Genomic DNA, 24,621 nt, shown 5'->3' on the forward strand with positions numbered 1-24,621 from the left:
AGTGATACAAATTATAATATTTAATTAAAATTAATTTAATTTTAATATTTGAAAAATTTCATTAAGGGTTGCCCTTATTTACTCTGTTGAATTCATCTATTCCATAAATACTAAGCTACAACTATTTACCATTAAATATAAATATTTTAGCAATTTGAAATCTATAAGAAAGTAAATTTTAAAAATTTGGTGCACTGTGTATTTTAGGATTTTTCAAGGTAAAAATTACAAATATATGCTTTGTTACTACCACAAAAACAACATTAAAACAAATAATAACCATACAGGGCTTCTCGAATACAATCGGAAAAGATTGGGCGGTCTCGGCTTTCGGAAACATCTATCTCTTCTTTTCTCTTCCAATTATTTATCAAATTCTTCAATATTTTGTATTTATCTACTGTTTATTATTGCTAACTATGAAAATTGGTTATTTATTTGAATAAAGCAAAATTAAAGATACTTTAAAAACAGATATTTTTTATAAATTCGTCATTTGAGCCTTTCAATGAGGATAATACCCACTTGCTATTAAGGACCATATAATTCTACGTTGACATTGTGAATTTATTCAAAATCGTTAGGTTCATTATCGAAAAAATGTCAAAAATCGATTCTATAAAGTGGCACTTCTAGTTTGTCGATTTTATCAAAATCGATGCTGTAATATACAGATGCCCTAAATATTTAATTTAAGTTTTGTAAGAATTTTCGTTTTAAAGCGAGTCTGTTATTTTGACTCTGGAATCGCTTTTCGAAAGGTATCGACATTTTTCAAGACCTCAATACTTTCACTTACTATTATATATTCTATATATCGGTAATAGAAAGTAAAAAATATAACATTAATTTTTAAAAAATCCAAGTAATACTTACAATAACTAATTTATAATATAATAACTCCAGATTAACGGAGCCATTTAATTTTTTATTTATTTTTCCTCCCATAAAATGAAATATGGTTTTGCTATTTGTTTTACTTATATAACGTCTTCAAATACGTTAATACATATTAAAAGTATAATTAAATAATAAAATCTAACCTTTAATCAATTAGCAATATTATATTAATTTTACTTATATATAACTATATCTGCATCGTTTAACAAAAATTAATTTACAGAAAAAAAAAATCAAAATACATACGCGCATTTAATCCTCCCTATATCCCAACAACAATCTACTCATAAGAGGAATTTTTAATTAATGTATTTGGATTGAAGTGTCTTTTAATAACGGATTGCAGATTAATTTTGATACTGATAATGCATTGAGGTTATCAACACCTAGCACGAATGACCCGCTCTAGACACGCAGGGATGTGGTATTATTATCTTATTAACAAAAATATAAAAGATTAAGCCCTACAGAAATTCGCAATCTTAATTACATGAAGATTTATGATATTAAATATTACCTTATTTATGATACCTCAAAAGTTTCCAACATTTGATATTTTTTAATATTATAATATATTTGAGCTTTTTGAAATACATATACAAATGTGTCATAGTTTTAATTTAGAAATACATGGTTACATTTTACAAATTATCAAATCTCAATAATATCGGAGAATTAGTAGCAGAGAAATCGGATATCATAATGCAATCAGAGTTATTTATTCGATTTGTGGATTCTACGTATCCTTAACGTAAAACCTTGCATTTTGAAAATAATTATTTCTTTTTTTTATTATCTATTATAAAGGTATATTATTTAAAATAAATAAACAATTAAGGTTATTTAACCAATAGGAAACTCATTTTTTTAATGTTATTTACTGATAATTGATTATGAAGTATATTTGATTTTACATGGTAAAAATATCTTCTACAAGAAATAAACTTTGAATTTGATAATAATAGAACTGTTTATACAATATTTTTTTTTAATAACAATAAATAAATGAAGGCAATCCTTCCGCCGGACCCGCCTCACTAAAATCCTCAGGTCCTTAAGACTTAAGATAGTTAAATCGAGATTATTTACGCCTGAAATTGGAAAACGGCGTTAAACCCGTCTAAATTTATGACAAACAATTTTACCAATGTTTCATTTATCATTTGTTTGTAATTATTTTGTTAATTATTATTCATAATTTTATTAGTATTTTTCTAATTCAGTTTATTAATGACTCACTTTTTTTTTTTTTAGTCGGATGGGAATACAGCCTTTCTGCGGGCTGCCCGAGCAGGGCACCTAGAAAAAGTACTCGATCAACTGAAAAATAATGTTGACATTAATACTTCTAATGCGGTAAGTGTATTTTATTTATATATTTTTATAGTTACATTATTTTATTAATATAGTTAATAAATTATGGTGATATCTTAATTAATTACAATACATACACCTAGTAGATATAGTTATACTTATGATGTAACTAAATTTTTCTATAAATCCATTCCGCATAAAAAAAAAAAACTTTTAAAATATAAAATAATAGTCTATTAAAAATAATATTGAGAATGCACTTAACCAGTCAATCAAATAATCAGTGCCTATTGATAGATAAAATGTATTTACGCCTATCTCATTTTCTACGTTCAAAAGCATTTAATTTGAATTTAATAGTTTCAAAAGAATAGGAAGTCACTGTTTACTTAAAATCTAAAACCAGACTGTCTGGAAAAACTAGTAGCTTTGAAGACGGCAGCTGCAACGAGGATTAACATAATCGATATACTTCCGTGACTATAATCGCCTTCATGAATAATTCAAAAGGTAGCGGTTCAAATAATTTTATGGAGTTATTTCGCTCCTGCAGTAACGATCTTCTTTTGCATTCCGGAACTTTATTGTTCTATTTTGACGCCAAGCACCTCACGAACCAGAGAGATCTCATTCTAGATATTATATGAATTAGGAACTAAAAGAATCTTTACCATCAATGGATTTTTTTTTATGTATACATTTATTATTATTGGGTGATTAAAAGATGAATTAACAATTTCTCAACTACCTCATCCGTGTATTCTTCACTCATTAAACATGTTCATAAAGCATGTTGCAATTAATTATCAAATATCATAATAATATAGTTACATTAAACATTTTATTAATATAGTTAATTAATTACAATAGATACACATAGTAGATATAGTTATATTTAAGATGTAACTATATTTTTCCATAAATCATTTTAAGAGAACATAAAGCCGAGTTAATTTTTTTTTTCATTTGATCGATGCAACAATATCATTCTTAACACGTCACAAAATAGAAATAATAAATATTTTAAAAAATGAAAAAAAAAAACTGTGCTGAAGTTACTGTTTTACATAGTCATTTATTCTGGATAACCACACAAAATAGATAAATCTGCTTCAAGCCAAAACCAAATTCTCATCAAAATAATTTTAATCAGTGCCTTAAACAACAATGAAAAGATGAATTGGAAGTTTAGACCGTTTGTCTAGTAAGTGCTGTAATAGTCGAAATTACAGCATTGTAATTTCCTCTGATTTTCTCATCCTTCATTATACTTACCTCAGCCAAAGCGCTTGCTATACTACTCTACATAATATACCGCCACGACATACCTTGCATTTCTAATGTTTTGACAACGTCGAATGCAGATGACAGAGCAATCTCAACATAACATACAAGACCAACGCCACTATTTACGGCTGGTTCTACAACAGTATTTAATAAAATTATTAACTGGTTTAAACTTTGAAAGACCGGAATGAATAAAGGCAAATCACATCAGCTTTATTCTTCAACATGAAATATGTCCATATTTATCTTTGACAATACACAGATACCAAAATCAGACACTACTTTGAATTTACATTTGACAAAAGAATGACTGGGGTCCACTCTCACTGGGGTCAAATTTAGTATTTATCTTTAATCGAATACTAAGACCTTTTTCTTCACTCGTTCCGGACAAAAACCTGGACAGAAATTGAATACTTACATTTACTTGCTAAAAAAATTTGGACCTATGCATCACAAATATTTAGGATAATTAAAAATACTCACATTAATGAAGTTCTAATCTTTCAGAGAAAAACTTTTAAAACTACTACAAAAGCTATTAAAGCTACATGCCAACAATATAACTTAGGAAGCTGACTGTTGATAAAAACATCCTGACCAACTATAAACGCCTCCATGAATAATTACAAGGACATACTAACTTTCACTTAAATGCCATGAACCCAACACTCATACCCGGAAACGTCCATATTAAGCTGAAGAGGAGCTGGATGAGAGATCATCTCGTTTATCAACTAAATTTGATATTCCACTATTGCGTCGCTGGGCTCTGCTCTCCTCCATGCCTCTCTTGCCATTTTCATAACTGTTTTTTTTTTTTTTTTTGATAATCGAACTTTATTTATTGATAGATATTATAATCTGCCACACCGTTGTGGGAAATAGGTAATAGTTATGAATGATCGCATTCTTATTTCTTCTTAAAATAAAATAAAAATGAAAAAAGTACATAAAAATAAATAAAATCTCTTTAAAATATATACAAACAGAAGGATAAAGACTGGAAGATTATTGATTGACCGTGTGTAAAGATGAAAGGAATATGGTCCGGGTGCGGTCAAAAAAGAACAAAAAAATAGTAATGGAAGATTATTGATTGACCGTGTGTAAAGATGAAAGGAATATGGTCCGGGTGCGATCAAAAAAACTCAAATAGTAGAATTATACTATTTTAATGAGCCAAAAAAATAGTATAATTTTTTTAAAGTATATTTTATAATTTTTTTTTTAGTATATTTTAATGGGCTCATTAAAATAGTATAATTCTACTATTTGAGTTTTTTTGACCGCACCCGGACCATATTCCTTCCATCAGAAGGATAAAGAAAATGAACATAATCAAACTATGATGACTTTGCATGTTCACTCAATTTGCATGAAAAAATAAATAAATAAAATAAAATAATGATAAAAATAAAATAATTTATAGTCGCATTTACACTCTTATATACAATATTTACACAATCGACCTGAGGATCCCTAAGCCCACTCTATCCCCCACCTGTGAGGGATAGAGCAGAGCTCATAAGATCCCAGCGCATCCCTCTCGCCGCATCACTGATAATCAGGTTTGAATAAAGATTTGTTCCAAAAAAAAAAATCTTTTGTAATAAAAATGATCGAAAATAATAAATATACAAATACGATACACTTTGGCATCAAAGTGGTGTCAATTTCATTCCTCTTTATGCCCCCTCAGGTATAATGAACGAGGTGCCCAAGTATACCGACCATTCATTCTTGGATTTCAAGTGCTACTAATTTCATAATTAATAAATTTTAATTTTAAAATAATTAATTTTATATTATTAGATAAGAGTAAATTAATTATATTTTATCAAACAAAATCCGACCAATCTATTTAAAGACACACATTCAAATAATCGAAACCTTCAGACTTTTTAGAATTTTGTGAAAACAGCGTGTTTGACATTACTAAAAAAAAATCACGGTAGAGCCCCCTCAGAATATCCTAGTTTCTATTACGCATCAATTACTCTAGATCACCTCTTTCACTGTCAAGAACAATCCTGTTTCCAGTGTGATTCCATTCCTCCTCGGTCTAAGATTAACTTTGTCTAGCAAATCTCAGTTACTGTTCTCTGGAGTAAGAATAGGTCTTTCGCAGGTCTTCTTTAGCTAAGGTTTCACCCTCTCTGTCTTCCTCAAACGGTTAATTCTGTGACAAATAACAAGAAAATCCTAGCAACCAAGTTTCTACTGTCAGAAGCTGTTGAATTAATTTTTCTGAGCTCATAGATTTTTATTAATCGGTCATCAATGAGATTGGTGACTTTTGGACGACCTGAAAATGAAGCATTAATATTTTTTTAAATAACATATATTATACATGCACATTTATAAATCATGATTAAATTTTTTTTAAAAAATCTCTTTCCAATTCTTAGGAAACTGAATGGACAGGAAGTATTTGAATTGGCAGGATTAGGAGTAGGAGAGATTATTTGAGCGGCGGAAGAATGGAGGAGTGAGATTCTTTAGGGATGACGATGAACAACGTTTTCAGAATTTTAAGGCTTGATAAATTTGAAGAGAGCGGGAAAATAGTGAAATTAATACTGACAATGTTTCCTTTAAGAATATTAATATTGATTTTTTTCGTATCAGAATTAGTTTTCAAGATTTCTGGAAAATTAATATTTCCATATTGGTATTTATTTTTACCAAAATATCGACTGAAGGAAGTTTTAGACCATTTTATTTTCTTCAGAATATATATTTTCTACTCATATATCTTCAATTGATTTAACGTTTTAACAATTTAATATTGGCTGCTGAATTTTCTGGTTTTCCGTACAATCAGTATTTTGGTTATTATCGTTATTCATAATTCCCTGTACGACCTAGTATATTGGTTATTTACACATACAGAGTATATTGGCATATAAAGTTGATAATGATAAATAGTCAACATACTAGCTCGTATAGGGAATTAAGAAAAATGGCAAGATGTGATAACAGGCCTCATAAAAAAAAAAATTCTATGTATTATGATCCGATTTTAAGTCTTACGTTCTTTGTTAAATATGAAGCTAGTGAATGGTAGCAAAAAAACGTCTTAAGTTTGATCATTTTAAATTTCAGCATGCTAAACTAAGCCAACTTCAACAAATTTTAAAACCATTCAGTTCATGATTTTATAACAACAAAACTTTGCTTTATTTAGGCATTTAAATATTTTAAACAGAGCTACATTCTACTGATATTAAACTAATAATTGAATTATCATTAACTTGAGTAGTTTATGACTGGTTGCTTCCTATTTACCAAAAAAAAATAACACTTAAAATAACATAAAATGTCAGTTTTCTCCTATTCTATAGAGAATCGGACCATATAAACTTTACGTTACTTTTGAGATCTGCTATCACTTCTGAAAATATTTCTCAACATTAAAACCCTGTATAGTTATATACTATACATATTATAGTTATATACTACAATACTAATCCTTTATTTTTATAAAATATCTCTTATGTTCCAGAACGGTTTGAACGCATTACACTTGGCATCTAAGGATGGCCACATACAAGTTGTTGACGAGCTCCTCAAGAGGGGAGCTAATGTCGATTCCGCGACGAAAAAAGGAAACACTGCTCTCCACATCGCCTCTCTCGGTAAGTTCTTTATTCTTAATTATCTTCAAAGATTAATGTATATATTGTAAGTCAGTAATAATGTATATAATGAGAACAAGTCTGACCATTACCCTTTTTATTTGAGCTAATATTATCTAAATCACAAAAAACAAATCTGCAAACTGGGCCAAAAAAATAAATACATATAATTAGACAACAACTAATATAAATATCTCTTTTCGTAATATAGATTTATATTTTAAAAATAAGATGTGATTTCATAAGTGAATATTAATGATGAGACATTGATGAATTTTATTTTGAATTTGTATAAAACAGATTATCATAATATACTCTACTATCATAATTCCTCTCTTAAATATTTTCAGTTTTTTAACATAGTATTTCAAATAAATATCGTCATTTTGGTGCAATTTCACATCTAAACAAAAATATTTAAAATAAAATAAAATCTTTGTTTAATATTTAAAATAAAATAAAATTCGCAGTCTCCATTTCTTAAATTATAAATATAAATTATTTTGTAATGTTATATTATTTTAAATATGAAAATTACCTACGAACTCAACATAAGTTTTACCATTGATAATTAATATGCAATTTTGATAAACAATTATGTAATTAGAAGAAATGCATTCCGAACGTCTTTTTTCTAAATTCTACTAACGTTAACAATGTAAAAAATGTTGTAATTTTATTAGTGATAAATTCCATCACCGTTATTATTCACTTTATATAAAAACTCTCTGTAAAATACCAAAATACTCCTTTACTTGATCAAATAAGTTACAAAAGCCTCTAATGTTTTTCTATGATTTTCGGCTGTCTGCTTTTAGTTGTAGCTTTCTTTCGCACAATCAATCTGGGAGTATGAGAAACATTGCATTGTGTATTGACAAATGTTTACATTTAGTATAATGTACCGACTTCTGCCGCTAAAAAAAGTAGAGTACTCCTGCAACTCGCTTTTCTGTCTCTTCAATTTATCTCTTGTCCAGAAAAGCTGCACAAACCAAAGTATAACACAACTAAAATCAATTAATTGGAAGTATGATAAAGAAATAAATTGTTTTAAGTATGATAATAAATTGGCTGGACTCCAAAACTCAGTGATGACTTAATTATAACTGGAAAGATGCAAACACATAGCGAGCCTATGGTGGCATTTAAACGTGTTTTAACTAGAAAAAGTCACCACGATCAATGGTACTAATAAATAAAAAAAAAACTTTTAACCAATCCAACGTTGTAATATTATTTAAAGTCTGGAAAATGTTTTCTTTCAATAATATTGCTCTTAAAGGTTATCTTGTATTTTACCATTGCATTAAGAAATATATAATAATAATAATAATTTTCTGCCACAGCGGGCCAAGAAGAGGTGGTACGCAGGCTGGTAGAAGCCGGAGCCTGTGTTAACGTGCAGAGCCAGAATGGGTTCACCCCACTGTACATGGCCGCCCAGGAGAACCACGACACTGTGGTCAGGTTCCTCTTGGCCAACGGGGCCAACCAGAGCCTTGCCACTGAGGTACGTAAACAGAGTCTTCAGATAATATCCTGCGAAATATCGCTTTTCCTGCTGTCATTTCTGCATACAATCCCAATCCTCTTTTCAGGACGGATTCACGCCATTGGCAGTTGCTATGCAACAAGGACACGACAAGGTAGTCGCAGTGCTCCTCGAGAACGACACGCGAGGGAAGGTGCGGCTTCCGGCTCTACACATCGCCGCCAAGAAAGACGACTGCAAAGCTGCAGCTCTTTTATTACAGGTGAGGAAGAAGATAAGAGGATATGTAAAATAATTTTCTAGAAATGCTTTTGTTTGTTCATAGAATTCCACGTTTCGGATAAAATAACGAAACTTCAGATATCTAGAAATAAACCAATATAAAATTAGTATCATTCTATAATAAATATTCGAAAAAAAAATCAACTGATGACTTGGTTTACAGAACGAACACAACCCCGACGTAACATCGAAAAGTGGTTTCACTCCACTCCACATCGCAGCTCACTACGGTAACGAAGGTATTGCCAACTTGCTCCTCACTAAAGGAGCGGATGTGAACTACGCGGCAAAGGTAAGTGTAAGTTATCGACTTTTGACTTTTGGAATTTTTGTATTTTGGGCTATCATCTGTCCTCATCTACGTCCTTCGGTCTTGGCTTTTACATTTATTTTACATAATTTATTTTATGTTTTCAATCATCTAAACTTCAACATTTCAAAATCCTTGACAATAATTTTAGAGTGGAAATAGGAGGTAGTATAATCAATCATTTGTAAGTGAACTTTTATATTTTATTGTAGAACGTGATTGGTATCACAATTTTAATCCAGGTTAAATGATATTCTGAGTATTGGTTGGAATGGCATCTTAATAAAAAGTATAATTAAATCTTCCAAAATGCTAATTTAGCTAATCTAAAAAAACATTTTATACATTTTCCTGCTTGCAAGAATGAGGATACACATTTCAATGTCAAGGACAACATTTTAATTTTGATTAATCATATTATTTTAACGTTATTAACTAAAACAATTAGACCCATACCATATAGCGTGATGTTCCTTATCTTTCTTGAATCGTGTGTTGACCATACGAAATAGCTGCAATGTCTGAAAACTGTACTGATAAAGTAAAAATTAATTGAGATCTTGTCACTTGTGCTTTTAATACCTGAGCATTCACTTTGTCCTAAGAAGCAATTGAGAAAAATTCCGGGCTAATGAACTACATTTGGTTCAATCCTGATTGATGAGAATCAACCTTGTAGCAGAATAAACAGAATGGCCAATGGTACATTCTCAGATTAAAGATAAGATAATCAATCACAGTTCCGCACCGTTCAGTATGCAATGTCATCATTATCTTTCCCTCTCAATAAATCTATCCTTCCATGAAAGGAATCACATGAGGACTGAACCATAGAACTTCTTTAAAATTTTTAATTTATAATATTATCAATAAGTTGCAGTAGTATTTCGAAATAATGGATCATAATACTTTTCTGGAAAATTATCGCTGTTCTCATTCTTAATAATACTAAAATACATCATAATACATGCAACCTATACATTATTATGCTGATAATACTCGACAAAAGAAGACATAGGTTTACCAGATGTTTCATGAATAAGTATTCTAACTGGAAATATGAATTAAGGATCTGAAAACAAGAAAAAAAGTTATGTCCGTTAACGCTTTGTTCAGCAAATATTCACGTCTAATTATTCTCATTGTAATGGATTATTTAATTAATTAGGTTATAATAAATAAATTAATCAATGTTCTAACTACTTTATTAATGAAATATTTTGGTTAGGGTTGATATTGAACAAAATGCAAGTTTGGTCAATGACCTTATCTAAATGATTTCCAATACTATTCGGCCTCTGCTACTTTAAGAGAAAAATACCGAGCTTGTCTGACTGCTTAAAATAATCAATCACTTTAAACATTTAATAATGATGTTAATGTTGATATTTCATTAATAAAATAGTTGGAACACATATTTATCAATTATTATAGCCTAATTAATTCATAAAATTGTAAATATTTAGACGAAAATATCACCTAAATAAAGCACTAAGGACATACCTTAAAGGGAATTTTTTTCTTGTTTTCAGATCCTTAATTATTTTTTTCAGCTAGGAAACTTAACCCTGAAACACTTTTACATCATTTCAGTTTATTATTAATATGCCTCTCCACTCTTTGCATCAGGTCTCCTTAACCCAATCTCAAAAATTAATTCATCTTATTTGTTAACGCTCCTCTATCTCCGCCCCAAATCCATACCGCTTCCTCAGATCAAAGAATTGGAGGATAACTTCAAAAAATTAAAACCATTTTAGCTGATATAATTCGCTATAGTATATCAGAGTTGAAAACTAAGCAGACTCATCTGGCTAACTGAAATAAGTATTTCTGTAATACTAACCTTTAACCCCATCATTGTAACAGATTTGACCTAGAAGATATCTATAAAGATATCCTCAGCTATCGACTTCTTGAAGGTCTTGGCCAAGAAAGCATTTATGTCTAGACAGGAGCAACATTAATCACCTTTCAAACTGACAGGTGGAGTTGGCCATTTTTGTTATCCATCACCTCTTCTCCTAGTTCAAGCATCTCCATATCTTTTTGGAGTCAGATACCAATAAATGTTAAATTTATAGATACACGTACTTTCCAACAAATATCCGGTTTATTTCCATGAGAAACAAAACATTCAAAATAAACAAAGTATCAACAAAAATACTTTCACAAATTTTAAACAATATTGATTTCTACTTTTTTCGCATTTTTTCTCTTTTACATTTCAAACAGATACTGGACTAACACAATATCTAGTACTGAAGGCAAGCGAGGTTTTTTTTCTCGGAAATACATCCTCATAAAAGATGTGGAGGTGGCACAATACATAAGCGGATTACACAGAAAAATATTTCAACAAAAAAAAAATTTATTGATGGTGAGAACATCAATCAGGAATGATTTTGATTACATTTTTTTAAGCTTCAAAGTATTTTACTCTCATATAAGCTTTATAATACAAATTTCACAATCCATAAAAGAAGGGAACGATATTTTTTCGGCTTACTAAAGTTTCACAAAACATTTTTTCACACTTTATTTATACACCTACACCTATTGCTAATACTGTGACATCGGGCGGATATGATGTTGGATGACACTCATCGATACATACAACTTATTTAAATTTTAAAAATATTTAATGAAGTATTTTTTTGCTTATCTGATTATTTAAATTAATTTAGCTAATACACACATATTTTTAAATTAAGAAACACTAAATTCTAATGTAATCAGTTTAGTCTTAAAGTTTTACAATGCAAGTGTGTGCCTTGTTGTACAAGAACCCAAGAGCAGAAAAAGGTCTCTAAAGAAAAAAATTTCACTTTGATTACTTTAATGAAAACTTCGAATAATTGTCAAAATTGATGAGTCTGCCAAGTTATAGTTATAGTTATAGTTAGTAGATATCAAAACAAAAAAAATAATTTTCAACTCCGTATCTTTGAAACTACCTGCAAAACGAGGAAACCTAACAGGTCATTCTTTAAAGTAGATTAAATGTATTAAAACATGAGTCCTAACAGAGGTCTTTACGCTTAATATTTCTCAAGATACAGATTTTTTAAGAACAACATTTCATAAAAAATGCAATGAAAAATCAGTAGTTAGCGAATTGATTGTGGGAAATTTATATCTCAGAAACCATGTGACGTACAGATATCTATTAGCACTCAAATTAAAGCTAGCTTAATTTGCTAGAAAGTTTTTTTTCCTACGTCAAAAGAGGCATTTCTGCCATTTTGTTTCGAACAGTCAAATATACTTCAGCTTTGTTCACGTAAATCTTGTCTGAAATTAAGTCCGCCGTTGCCGCACATGTAATATGTCATTACCGGTCATCTCACCATCTCCACACAGGACGAAGCCACTCCTATTCTCTTCAGGTGGTGCCGCAAATAGTCATGTAGTAGCCAACCTGAAGCATGCCACTGCCACCGCTCTTGGTAAAGTCAATGGAGGGTACCTCTTAGAGTCTAGCAATGGCGCCCAGTTCTTGCCCCCACATTCTCCTCTACTCCTTTCCTCTGCTCTTTCAGTGATAGCGTTCGGGCCATTTATTTCGCCACGTCCAAGGTGATAGGAAGAAGCGGCTGCGGTTGGCTAGCCCCTAACCGTGCAAGTCGATCCGCCTCCTCATTCCCAGATATACTGCAATGGGCTGGCATCCATTGCATTGCCAATACTTTAAGTATTTCTCTTTGACTTTCTATAGTTTTTCGGCATGTGAGAATTCCAGCATTAGCCGAGGGATGTCCAGACGCTATTGCCCTGGAATCCGATAGCAGAACTATCTTCTTTTCGCTGGCGTGAGTAAGCTTTTCGAAAGCCAAAGTAATAGCAGCTACCTCTCCATCAAAATTGGTAGCGTTTGCTCCAGCAGGTGCTGACAGTTGGAACAGGCTACTATAGACACCTGCACCCGCATTTTTAATTCCCCCTGTAGCTGACCCGTCGGTGTATATATGGATTCATTCTGGCTCAGGGTAGCGCTCGGCTATAGTCCCGGATGATCCTGGGGTCATAGATTTGTTGATGGGCATTATTAGATCCAGTGCTATAGCGTATGGACACGTCCAAACGCTTTGTTTAGTCAAGTCAGGCAGAGAGCTATTTGCTCAAAAACAAATTTGCTAGAAAGTAGGTCAAGACGTTTATTTTCGTAAAAGTGGTAGTTTTCATGATATTTGCAAAAGAATAATTGATTTCAATTTGTTCGGACAAAATTCCATATGCGAAATTCATACTCTCATGCACATATCACAAAAATGACTACCCCTACAAAGATAAATGTTTCACTTCTTTATAGTACATTAAACTATCTTTAATTTGATTCCTGGCATACATCTGTAAGCCTAATGGTTCCTGAGATATAGTTCAATAGTGAAACAAAAATAGTCTGCCAAGTAAAGTTAAGGGGATACAAAATAACGTTTTTGGAGCTCCATATCTTTGAAATACTTAATAGAACACCATTTAAAGTAGAGTAAATTTTTTAAAATTTAATGTTGGAAAATAAATAGTTGTAAACTATTTTTGTTTCACTATTGACCGCAACCCTGACCATCTTCCTATATATCAATTTTTACGGTCAACTATATATACATATATAAATCAAAAATGTGAATTTATTTAGGAAAATATCATAAAAACTAATACTCCTACGAAGATACGAAAAGTTATTAATAACATTATAGTACATTCAATTGGCTTTAATTTGAGTGCTAGTAGATACCTGTACGTGAAATGGATCCTGAGATAAAGATTTCCCATACGTGAATTTACTATGGGAAATATTTTTAACTATTGATTTTTCAGTATATATTTCATAAAATATTGCTTTTTAAAAACTGTGTCTCGGGAACTATTAAAGTATTGAAGCTCAACTTTGGCTCATATTTTAAAAAATTTACTCTACTTTAAATGGCGTTCTATTAAGTATTTCAAAGATATGGGGCTACAAAAACGTTATTTTGTATTCCCTTAACTTTACTTGGCAGACTCATCTATTTTGACTTGTAATTATACATAGTTTTCATTAATGTAATAAAACATACGGTGAAATAACTGACTTTTTTTCCACCGAGCTCTTGTACTAATAGGGCTAATAAATTAATTAAATCACTTGTACAACATCGACCGTAATTAAATCCGAAAATACTGAAACAGGAATTTCTTTTTCTTCCTACAGTGTGGTCAGCTCTGTGATCCTACCGCCTTATATATTGAGTGATATATATTGGGTTCCATAATTATTTATTAGGTTGAAAGTATCCTGAAACCATTTAAAAAAAAAAAACCAATACAAATGCTAACCATCGAATTAAAAGTCGATTAACCAAGGAAGAATTCAAACCGAATAGATTGAGGGTAGTGTTGGAAGTCAGTGCTGAATTTACAAATTTTTCTTACATGAGAGAAATGTTTCGAACGTATCTTAAAGTGCTTCCTCTTAACCATTTTTTCTTTAAAATAACTGAAAAATGCTTGAAAAAGCCGCTGTCGAAAATCATTTCACTTAGTAAGTCATTTTATTCAATAGAGTAAGTCATTTTATTCTATAGAGTAAGTCATTTTATTCTATAGAGTCATTCTTTTTTTAAAACACATCTTATTTCATCTTTCTGGCTTATATCATTTTTAAATTTAAATTATTTTCGTATGCTTTACTTCTTGGCCTATCTTTGCATTTGATGTTATCATATCTTCTGGCTATCTCTTTTCATTTTTTCCTTCTTCTTTTTTTATAGTGCATTTAAAGGAATGTATGTGTGTTTTTCATACTTATTTTCTTTCTTGATTATTTGTAGTTTCTGTTTCCATTAAAATGCTTTTAAAATTTTTATCTTTGTAATTTAAGACATATTAGTAATAAAATTTATATATAAAGCTCCTAAAATGATATATCAATGACAAAATAGCTATTCTTCATATCTTATTAAGCTGTGATATAAACATTGTATGAGCCTAATTGTAAAGGGAAACGTTATTTTAGAACCGGTTGCGATCATTGATTTAAAATGTGTATTAATTATTTGATAACTAATTAAGTTTCTAATAATTTTCAGGTAGTAAACTTCATAACCTGTTAAATTCACTTAGCAGATTTACATTTAAAATGCATTTTGCTACTGAATCAGTAAAAATAAATTGATTAAAAATGTTTTGCGATAATAGATTTCCACATGTAGCAATATATGATTTAAGAACTATTATGTTTAATTTTTAAACTGGAGGCGGGATAAATGGTTTTTAAAAAAAATTAAAATAGTGAAAGTCAATTGGTGAAACAAAGAAATAAAAAAATTATACATTATAGCTCAAGTTACAAGAATTCCAAAGTCCTAAGTTGATTGTTTAGTGGCTTCTTGATCTTAACTGAATATTGTAGATTCTGAAAGGCATAAATTTACCCTTTGTTTTATTATTATCACAACAGCATAACATAACTCCACTGCACGTCGCTGCAAAGTGGGGCAAAGCCAACATGGTGGCAGTTCTTCTAAGCAGAGGTGCCAACATCGAGGCCAAAACCAGAGATGGACTGACCCCGCTCCATTGCGCAGCCAGGTCTGGCCACGAACAGGTAGTGGACATGCTTCTAGAGCGTGGTGCGCCAATCAGTGCCAAGACAAAGGTGAGTTTTTTATTCAAACGATTAAATTTAATGACATATTGCATACCAATAAATAAGGGGCGCAACTCAGAAAGGTTGTTTTTATTAGAACTATTATCGGAAGACCTAGACAAAATAGTGCAAACGAAGAAATGAACAAGTTATTTCAACCCAATTTTCTATAATTTCAATGCAAACAAGATACAGCTTAAAATCATAAATGATGAACCTGCTAACCATAGTTGAGAGAATAAAACATCGCGGCTGTTTTGAAAGTTACAAAAAATTAATTTTTCCCTAGGAGCTCCTTCACCTAGTTTCTTTTCACTCTCCATCTATTCATTTTTCATTTAAGGATTCAGGTTCAGAGAAAGAATGTAATAAAATGAATATAAAAAAATTAATAATATTTGTTTCTTTAATATGATTTTATATTAAACATTATCATTTAATTGCTGGTTTTTTCCCTTAAGTTTTACCTTGTAATGAATGGGTGCCGGTTCACAATGGTATACCTGGTTATGAGAATGGCGACAGATTAGCAAGGAATGGTTTTAAGAACCCTCCTACAAAGCCGAAGAGTTTATAACAAACCTTAATTACGCAAAAAGTAGAATAAAGGCGGCTTATGGCATAACTAAACTATATAGGCAATATACAAGCTGTGTCTGGGCGGACCCTGTGACAACTGAAGTAATGAAAATAACCGGGACCTATACTGGTCATTGTATATTCATGTTCAACCTCAAGCTTACAGGATCACCTATGTGTAGATTATATACCACTAAGGATGAAACAGCATATCACATTATCAGTTGTTGTGACCGATTCGTAGGTTTGAGGTTCGTACTGTTTGGTGTGGTCTGAATAGTGACCCTAAAACAGTATGGATAGATTAATCCATTAAGTTTAATTACATTCATGTAATATATCGATCTCAAGATCTAATTAGCTCATTATGATTATATTGACGCACAAGGTCTAACCAAAGCAAATAACGATTGGAATAGTACCATTTTCATTTTGGACGTACAGCGTCACTGATGATGTTATAATGTTATTATTCGAGATGATTATATTATCATGCAATAATTTTTCATACACTTTAAGTTTGAAATAATGAAAAAAGTAAAAAAATATATATATTTGTGGCGAGAAATTGATCAAGAGAAGTTTTTATTGTAAACATTCTTTAGTGTCTAAGACATTTTTTTTTTTTAACAATTTTGTATAACATGTTATTTATTCGAAAAAAAAGTCCTAAGGTATCCCAATATTAAAGACGTATTCGGTTCTGGTTAGGACTATATTAGATTTAGTTTATTGAGTGGGAAAACATTTCGCCACGTTCACAACAAGAATAGCAAAATAGGAACCATAGACAATAATCTGATTTCGCAACCCTCGAATCCATTAATAATGATAAAGTATGGCCACTCCAGAGCCCACTCCCCAATTCTCGGTCCATCTGTTCAATGACTGCCTCTATTGAGTTATCCACTTTTGCAGAACGGCCTCGCTGCCCTCCACATGTCGTCCCAAGGGGATCACGTGGACGCGGCACGCATCCTCCTCTATCACCGCGCCCCCGTGGATGATGTCACCGTGGACTACCTGACGGCTCTTCATGTGGCCGCCCATTGCGGTCACGTGGGAGTCGCTAGGCTACTCCTCGACAGGAAGGCCGACCCTAACGCCAGGGCCCTCAATGGGTTCACGCCCCTCCACATCGCCTGCAAGAAGAATAGGATCAAGGTGGTCGAGCTGCTTCTCAAGCACGGAGCGTCCATCGAAGCCACTACAGAGGTAATTTCAGTTTCAGATAATTACATAGTTATTATGGATAGAAAGCAAACGCCTATAAAATATGTTCCGTTGTTCGAAATTATATTTACAATAGTTTATTTTTATATAGTCTGGCTTGACACCACTCCACGTGGCCAGCTTCATGGGATGTATGAACATTGTTATCTACCTGGTCCAGAACGAGGCCCACCCCGACGTGAAGACCGTCCGCGGGGAGACACCCTTACACCTGGCAGCGAGGGCCAACCAGACCGACATCATCAGGATACTGCTGAGGAATGGAGCTCAAGTCGACGCCAGAGCCAGGGTAAGAAATTTAACATATTATACGAATACATTGAAAATAAGTTATTATTAAAATATTACATGAAATCCATTATAGAGAACCTAAATATATATAATGAATGAAATGAAAAAAATAAGTTTATTCTGGGACAAAAGTCCTCTTAAAATAATTACATGGTTCAGACTGATGTTAATTTGTCAGGCAAGATATTTACAAAATTCTGGTATTTAAGTTACAATTACAATTTGATGGTGATAATTAATGATATGGATACGCTGATAGTTTACATTGACAGGGAAGTTTGGTATAGTAGAAGGAGAAGAAATATTGTATGTTTAAAAGGAAAAAAATCACACCAACAAACTATTTAAAAGTTTCAGTCAAATTCTTCCCGTATGCCACTCACTGTCCCTTCCATATCACAAAATCATTAAACAAGGACCTAGACATACCAATTGTGACTTAAATAATAAAAACAATATAAAATGTTCCATGACTCAAATTCACATTATGTGCCAAAAGGTATTTGTAAAGTTTCAAAATAAAGAATTATAATTTTTTACTTAGCAAGAATGTTTATACGTACAAAAATATGTGTTTTTATAACTAAAAGTATTCGGTAATTTATTCAATTTCTTTATATTATTTACAAAAAAGATCAAAAAGTTAATATAATACTAATGCTGGTAAAATCATTATCAAACAACTCAACTTGATATACTTTTCTTCGTCGGGTTTAACTTATACCCGCTTTTGTCTCCAAAACGCACTAACCCCGACATAGCTTATGTTTTTCATTTTTTTTTAAATAGAAGAATTGTCACTAATCATAGTTTTATCTTTTTATCATAGTTTTATTTTTGGCAAAATTCTATTGATCTTGCAAGTTCTTTCTTTTTGTTTTCCAGGAGGAACAAACTCCACTTCACATAGCATCCAGGCTAGGGAACGTGGATATCGTGATGCTGCTACTCCAGCACGGAGCCAGCGTGGACTCGACCACCAAGGACCTCTACACGGCACTCCACATCGCCGCCAAAGAAGGCCAGGACGAGGTAATAACCCTTATCATTAGGAGAATGATGGACCACATCGACATTAGCTATCTCTTGTCTAGGGTGTGGAGAAGGAGGCCTGAATATCTCATTTAGTAGCAATTAGAGCTCGTGTAATTGTCGGTCTGTGATTATCCGAGGTTATTCCATCGAGAATGGATGTATTGAAACGAGTCTAAGTTCTTGTTGAGATAACTTGTTTAGTATTTGTGAAACTAGGCTGTGGGTGAACTATCAGGGAATTATTAGAATAGTGCTTAGTGCGTCCTATATATAAATAGAAATTCTGTAAAGCGTATTCTTGAGATTACTTTTACAAACAACAAATTAATTTATGTTTTTATTAGCATCGTTAAAAAAGATAAATGCGGGATCAGGTAGACACAATGAAATACAAAATAAGCGGAAATTTAATTACAATGGAATTATACATAAACCAACACATTTAGTACCTGTACCTAATGAACATTAAGAGCCTAAAAAGACAATTGCTTATTATTGTTGTTAACGTAAAAAGCACAAATTTAAATGATTAAACCCATATATTACTCTTAATCCGTTATTTATAACTTTAAACAAAAGAATCAATTATTACTATTTGAATGAAAAAAACAAAACAAAAAAATGTAAATGATCTTGTATCAACCATGGTTTTGTAAGATACTGATATATTTTTTCTGAATTTAAATTTATGAATTTTTTCAAGATGTCTCTAGAATGAAGGGATGGTTTGTTTTTTAAATTGTAAAAAAGATTTTTTGAGTTTTAGAATTATTATATTAAGATGTTATCAAACGGTGAACTATCGAATCTTTAAAAAAATAAATTTATTATATAATAAACATATGATAAATTATAAAGATATATAATTCCATTCTTGAATTAATAAATGAATTTGGATTGATCAAATTAATAAAAAGTATAGGAATTTTTTTTATGTCATAATGAATAGCCTTTTTCATATATTTGATTAAAAAATTTTGAAAACTTAACTAAAAAATAAAAAATAACGTCAGTGAAACATTAGCCTAAGCCCCGAGAAAAATATATTGAATGGCTCCGATAGGATTCACCAAAGGTTAATACCCCAAATTAAGAGAGAAGCCTTAGGAACGGCAACGTAGTTGCCTCTACGTTTTCTAAATGAATGAGATTAGTGGAATAGCAATAGAAAATTTCCATTGATATATATATAGTTGGTATCCAATAGGGTGAATGCTATTTAAAAAAAAAAAAAAATAAAGATCTCTTGGGAAATAATTTATGTATTAACAATGTGGCCACGATGGAAAATCATTTACTAGAATTAATATTGTCACACTGAAAAGAGTAAAAAGTGTTTGTTCTTGGAATTACTAAGAAACGTGGGTCCAATGGGATAGAGACCCGGTTTTTTGAATTTTATCAGTAATGAAAATCTAAATTTTTATTTCTCAGAGTTCTTTCTCTGCCTAAACATGGAAAAAATTATTTTGCAACAAAAATTCTCAAAACAGGCTACATCATAATTTTATGCCCGTTCTCCACTGCAGTGCCCTCTCCCCTAGTAATTCCAAGTACAAACAGTGGTACGCCAGTACAAACACTATTTTCTGTACGCTATTTAGACAATATTATTTTTGTTAAGTATTTCCAATCAGTTCCAAATTGTTAATAAATAAATTATTTTCCTTAGAGGCCTTTATTTGTTGAATATGTATTTAACTTTTAATAGCACTCATCCCCAAAAGACACGCTATATTTATCTCCCCATGAATTATTAAATTAGAAAGCTTGATTATTTGGCTTATTCTTACATTTATTTTTTATAAAAACAATTTTGAACATTGGCACTTACAATCCTGCAATTGAGACTTAATAACTGGAACAGTTTTTGAGTGATCGCTTTGTATTCAGCAAAAAACTCAACTCGCGTGCCACAAAATATAAACTTTCTCATTTTTTTTAGAATATCAGAACATGTAAATAATGTAACTTTTTGGTTTCTGTAGAATTTATTAACACATCCTTAAATTGTCTAATTTTACCGAGAAACCATGCACAGCAGGAGCTTACATCGATTGCAAGTTGAGCAGAAGGTGAAGGGAACAAAGCATTAATGAATGGTAGTTACGTGCGAGTCCTATCGACTCCTGTACAATCTATAACTCTCCATGGCTACCCCAATCGACAACAACTAGTACGAACCTTACTCTACTAAACAGTACAGCATATTGACATTACTTGAGGCTGGAGAAATCTTGCTTTTCGGTGAATAGTTCTTTCACCGACCTTACCACAACAGAACCAACTTGTTAGTTTAATGTCTGAGACAAAGGAAGAAGAATCATTCTTTCAGTGACCAAACCATTTACTTGGGTAAATGTACTCTTCCGGTGTTTGGAACCACCTAACAGATTTCCTGATGAATGAGTCTCGTTTACTGTACGATTACCGAAAAGATTTTTTAGACTAAGAAAATGAATATAAAGCCCATTTGACTGGTGATAAATGATTCAGATATATATTGTTATTAATCATTTTAAAAACCATCACGCCTAGTAAACATTTTAACCCGGTAAACTTAAAACTGACTTTCATTTCAGTTCAGGAAATTTTACAATTGTAGGGTATTCGAAAATCAATGCAGATTTATGAATAAAATCGTGTTAACAAGAGAAAATAAAAAAGTCTTCTTTCCAAATGTAGTAAAATAGTTTTTCATTATATTATTAATTTATCTTAAATAACCAAAGTTTATTTCCTTTTCAATTTTTAATCATCTTTGGGGATTTATAGAATGTATCAGACCATTTTATTGAAGTCCGATTGATGTGGCATACACAATATAATTACATTTTTTATTTCTCTTATATTAATATACTTAAAAGTAATCAAAGGGAATAAAGTAAATTTTCTCTGGTTTAATTACGTTGGAGCCAGATTTTGGTCGGACCGTTTAAGATTGGAATAGATCTGGTCCAAAAAAAAACCTGAGACGAGAAAATTACCTGTTACAAATATAAAAAAAAAGTTTTGTCCCTTTACTATATCCTATTTATATACATAATAATCTATTATGTAAGTCGCTGTGGGTTCATCATGTTCTTCAATCTCAAAATCTTTTTTTTTGGTGGCGTGACAAATTTTCAGATTTTCTGTGCGAAGAACCATAAGTGGCTTTTTCGCGCCCCTCCCCCATGTTATGAAGGGTTAGGGGCGAGGACTTCATCTCTCATATATACCCGTTACAAATCCCCGAAGTCAAATCATAGTCCTTCGTTCTTTCCCCCACCCCCGCTTCCCGTCCTCACTTCACTAGACCATTTCATTTCCAAAAAAAGAAATCTCAACTCCATTAGTCCGAAATTAAAGCTCATTAAATGTGGAAGTAAAATATAGAGGATAAGTCGCCAGGAAACGTGAAACCAATAAAGATAGGCCCTATGATGAACTCCTGGGTCATTGCAGAGTAGAAGAGGAGTAGGAACCAATCACCGGTTGCCTTCTGTCTAACAAGGAGAGTGCAAGGTCTTGGGGTCACGGATTTAGTTCAAATTTTATAGGATGGTAGATTTAGTTTCCCTGTTGATGAAGATATATGATTATAGGGGCGACTATTTAATAATTTTTTAGATATTTGCTATTGAAGATGCAATTCACTCATTAAAGTCAGTTCTGTAGCAAACGGTTACTCGTAATGGGTTCAGCGTAGCAGCAACGGATCGGTGTTCCTCGTCGTTAGGAGCCGGGTTAGAGTCCGTGGAGGGTGAATAACTTTTTTTTTTTATATTATGTCTATTTTAAGATACATAATGGAGTTTAAATAAATTGGAAATGAAATGTTTTTTAATGACTAGAACCTTATAAAAGTTTTATTTGTCATTATGATTTGTATAAGTACAGAATAATATTTATTACAAAACAATAAATGTTTTTATTGTTTTTGTTTACGTTTATATATTTTGTAACGGATCGGGTTACTACTACGCTAAACCCATTACGTGTACTCGTTTGCTTCAGAACTGAATTTAACGAGGGAATTGCATCTTCAATTGCAAATATCTAAAAATATAAAGTAATGGCCCTATAACCATATATCTTCATCAACAGAGAATTTAAATCTACCATCCTACAAAATTTAAACTAAATCCGTGACCCCAAGACCTTGCATTCTCCTTGTTAGTTTACATTACAATGACCGTTTAAATTCCTATTAACCTCAGCTCCGAAGGCGTTGTCAACTCCCCTCTTTTTGATTTCACATTCCCTCCGGTATTTACGTGAATGTAGAGCAACCACTGTAATCCCACCGTTCAGTGGGGTTTGAGGATTTGTTGAAGAAATGTATAGAAAAGAATAATAGAATTGTCTACTTTATATTGGTTTTAGTCACGTACAATTTCAAGATAATATGAAGAGCGTCCTCTAAAAAGGCTATTGATTGAGAAAGATTTTTAGTTTTGGCGCATGACAGCTTAGTTAAGGATTAGAAGCTATCTTTATTGCTTGGAATTGTGCAATAATAAACTTTTTATAGGGAGCACTTCTACACACTCTCAACTCTCACGCTTGTAATAGTCTAAAAATTTTCAATACTCAAAAAATTTAAAACATTAAAATATAAAATAATTTATAGGATTATTTCCTGAGTACTTTTGTAAAAATCAATTTTTTGTTTTTAATTTCACTTACGTATAAATAAGGATATAGTAAGAATAAGCCTTGCCATCATTAATAATTAATAAAACATTGGTTTGAAAAGCGCAAGGATTAATTTAAATTCAAACTACGGTGATTAGTGAAAGTTTTATGTTGCAAGCACCGCATCAGGTGTTTTTAAAACGCAAAACGCTTGCTTGAAAATTAGTAGAAATCTATATTGAATTTATTTTCATGTTTTTCACTGATTTTCAAGCCATTTATTTATCAGAAAGTTGTATTGAAGTAGAAAAAATAAATAAATAATTAACGGCAAATAAAGTCAGTTACCAGGTTTTCACGTGAGGCCATCAATTATATCTACTCCAACTAGGCAAGGAAGGACAATTAGGCTATTTTTACATTTTCTTACAAATAAATAAAATATATAGAGAGGGGGGTATTGGGATTCTGAATAATCTTGGATTCAAATGAAAATCCATTGAAAATGAACGTTTTAAAGTCTTCAAATAAGCAAGTCTAACAAAATGATCTGGATGTGTATATGTATCTGTGTGTGTATGAAATAACCTAGCTGAAATAAAAAAAGTAGCATGAAACTGAAATTATATATTGAGGACTTGTATATCTCTGGGATATTACGCCAACTTTTTCGCTGAAATCGATTTTACAGAAGTGCCCAATTACATAATAAATTTTATACATTTTTTTTACAATTTTTTCTAAAACGGCTCTTACAATTTTATCGTATGTCCCTTAATGTTAGCTAGGTCTTATCCTCATTGAAATTGTCTGACAGGGCTTAAATGCCAAATTTAAATAAAATCTCTCTTTAAAGTACATTTAATAGGGGTATTCATGATCTTTAGTTTAACATGTTAAAGCGTGTTAAATGGAAAAACTCGTGTTAAATCGAGAAATAATTCCTTCCTTTGCCATGTTAAAACGATGTAGCATATAACGTGGTTGAGAGTCTGTTACAAGG

General features: G+C 31.5%; 1 protein-coding gene across 2 annotated transcripts in view; it reads left to right on the forward strand.

The window, feature by feature from the left end:
• Window positions 1-24,621, forward strand: part of LOC106689279 (ankyrin-3) — a 231,288-nt gene that overhangs the window by 130,832 nt on the left and 75,835 nt on the right. For both annotated transcript variants that reach the window (XM_067048478.1, XM_067048479.1), the window contains exons 2-10: window positions 2,155-2,256; window positions 7,010-7,142; window positions 8,492-8,655; window positions 8,744-8,899; window positions 9,083-9,211; window positions 15,672-15,869; window positions 17,358-17,654; window positions 17,764-17,961; window positions 18,849-18,995. In XM_067048478.1, the coding sequence (XP_066904579.1) occupies window positions 2,155-2,256; window positions 7,010-7,142; window positions 8,492-8,655; window positions 8,744-8,899; window positions 9,083-9,211; window positions 15,672-15,869; window positions 17,358-17,654; window positions 17,764-17,961; window positions 18,849-18,995 (1,524 nt within the window). The remainder of the gene's footprint in view (window positions 1-2,154; window positions 2,257-7,009; window positions 7,143-8,491; window positions 8,656-8,743; window positions 8,900-9,082; window positions 9,212-15,671; window positions 15,870-17,357; window positions 17,655-17,763; window positions 17,962-18,848; window positions 18,996-24,621) is intronic.

Source organism: Halyomorpha halys, unplaced genomic scaffold (assembly GCF_000696795.3).
Source record: "Halyomorpha halys isolate HHAL.00 unplaced genomic scaffold, Hhal_1.1 Scaffold1317.1, whole genome shotgun sequence".
Lineage (NCBI taxonomy): Eukaryota > Metazoa > Arthropoda > Insecta > Hemiptera > Pentatomidae > Halyomorpha > Halyomorpha halys.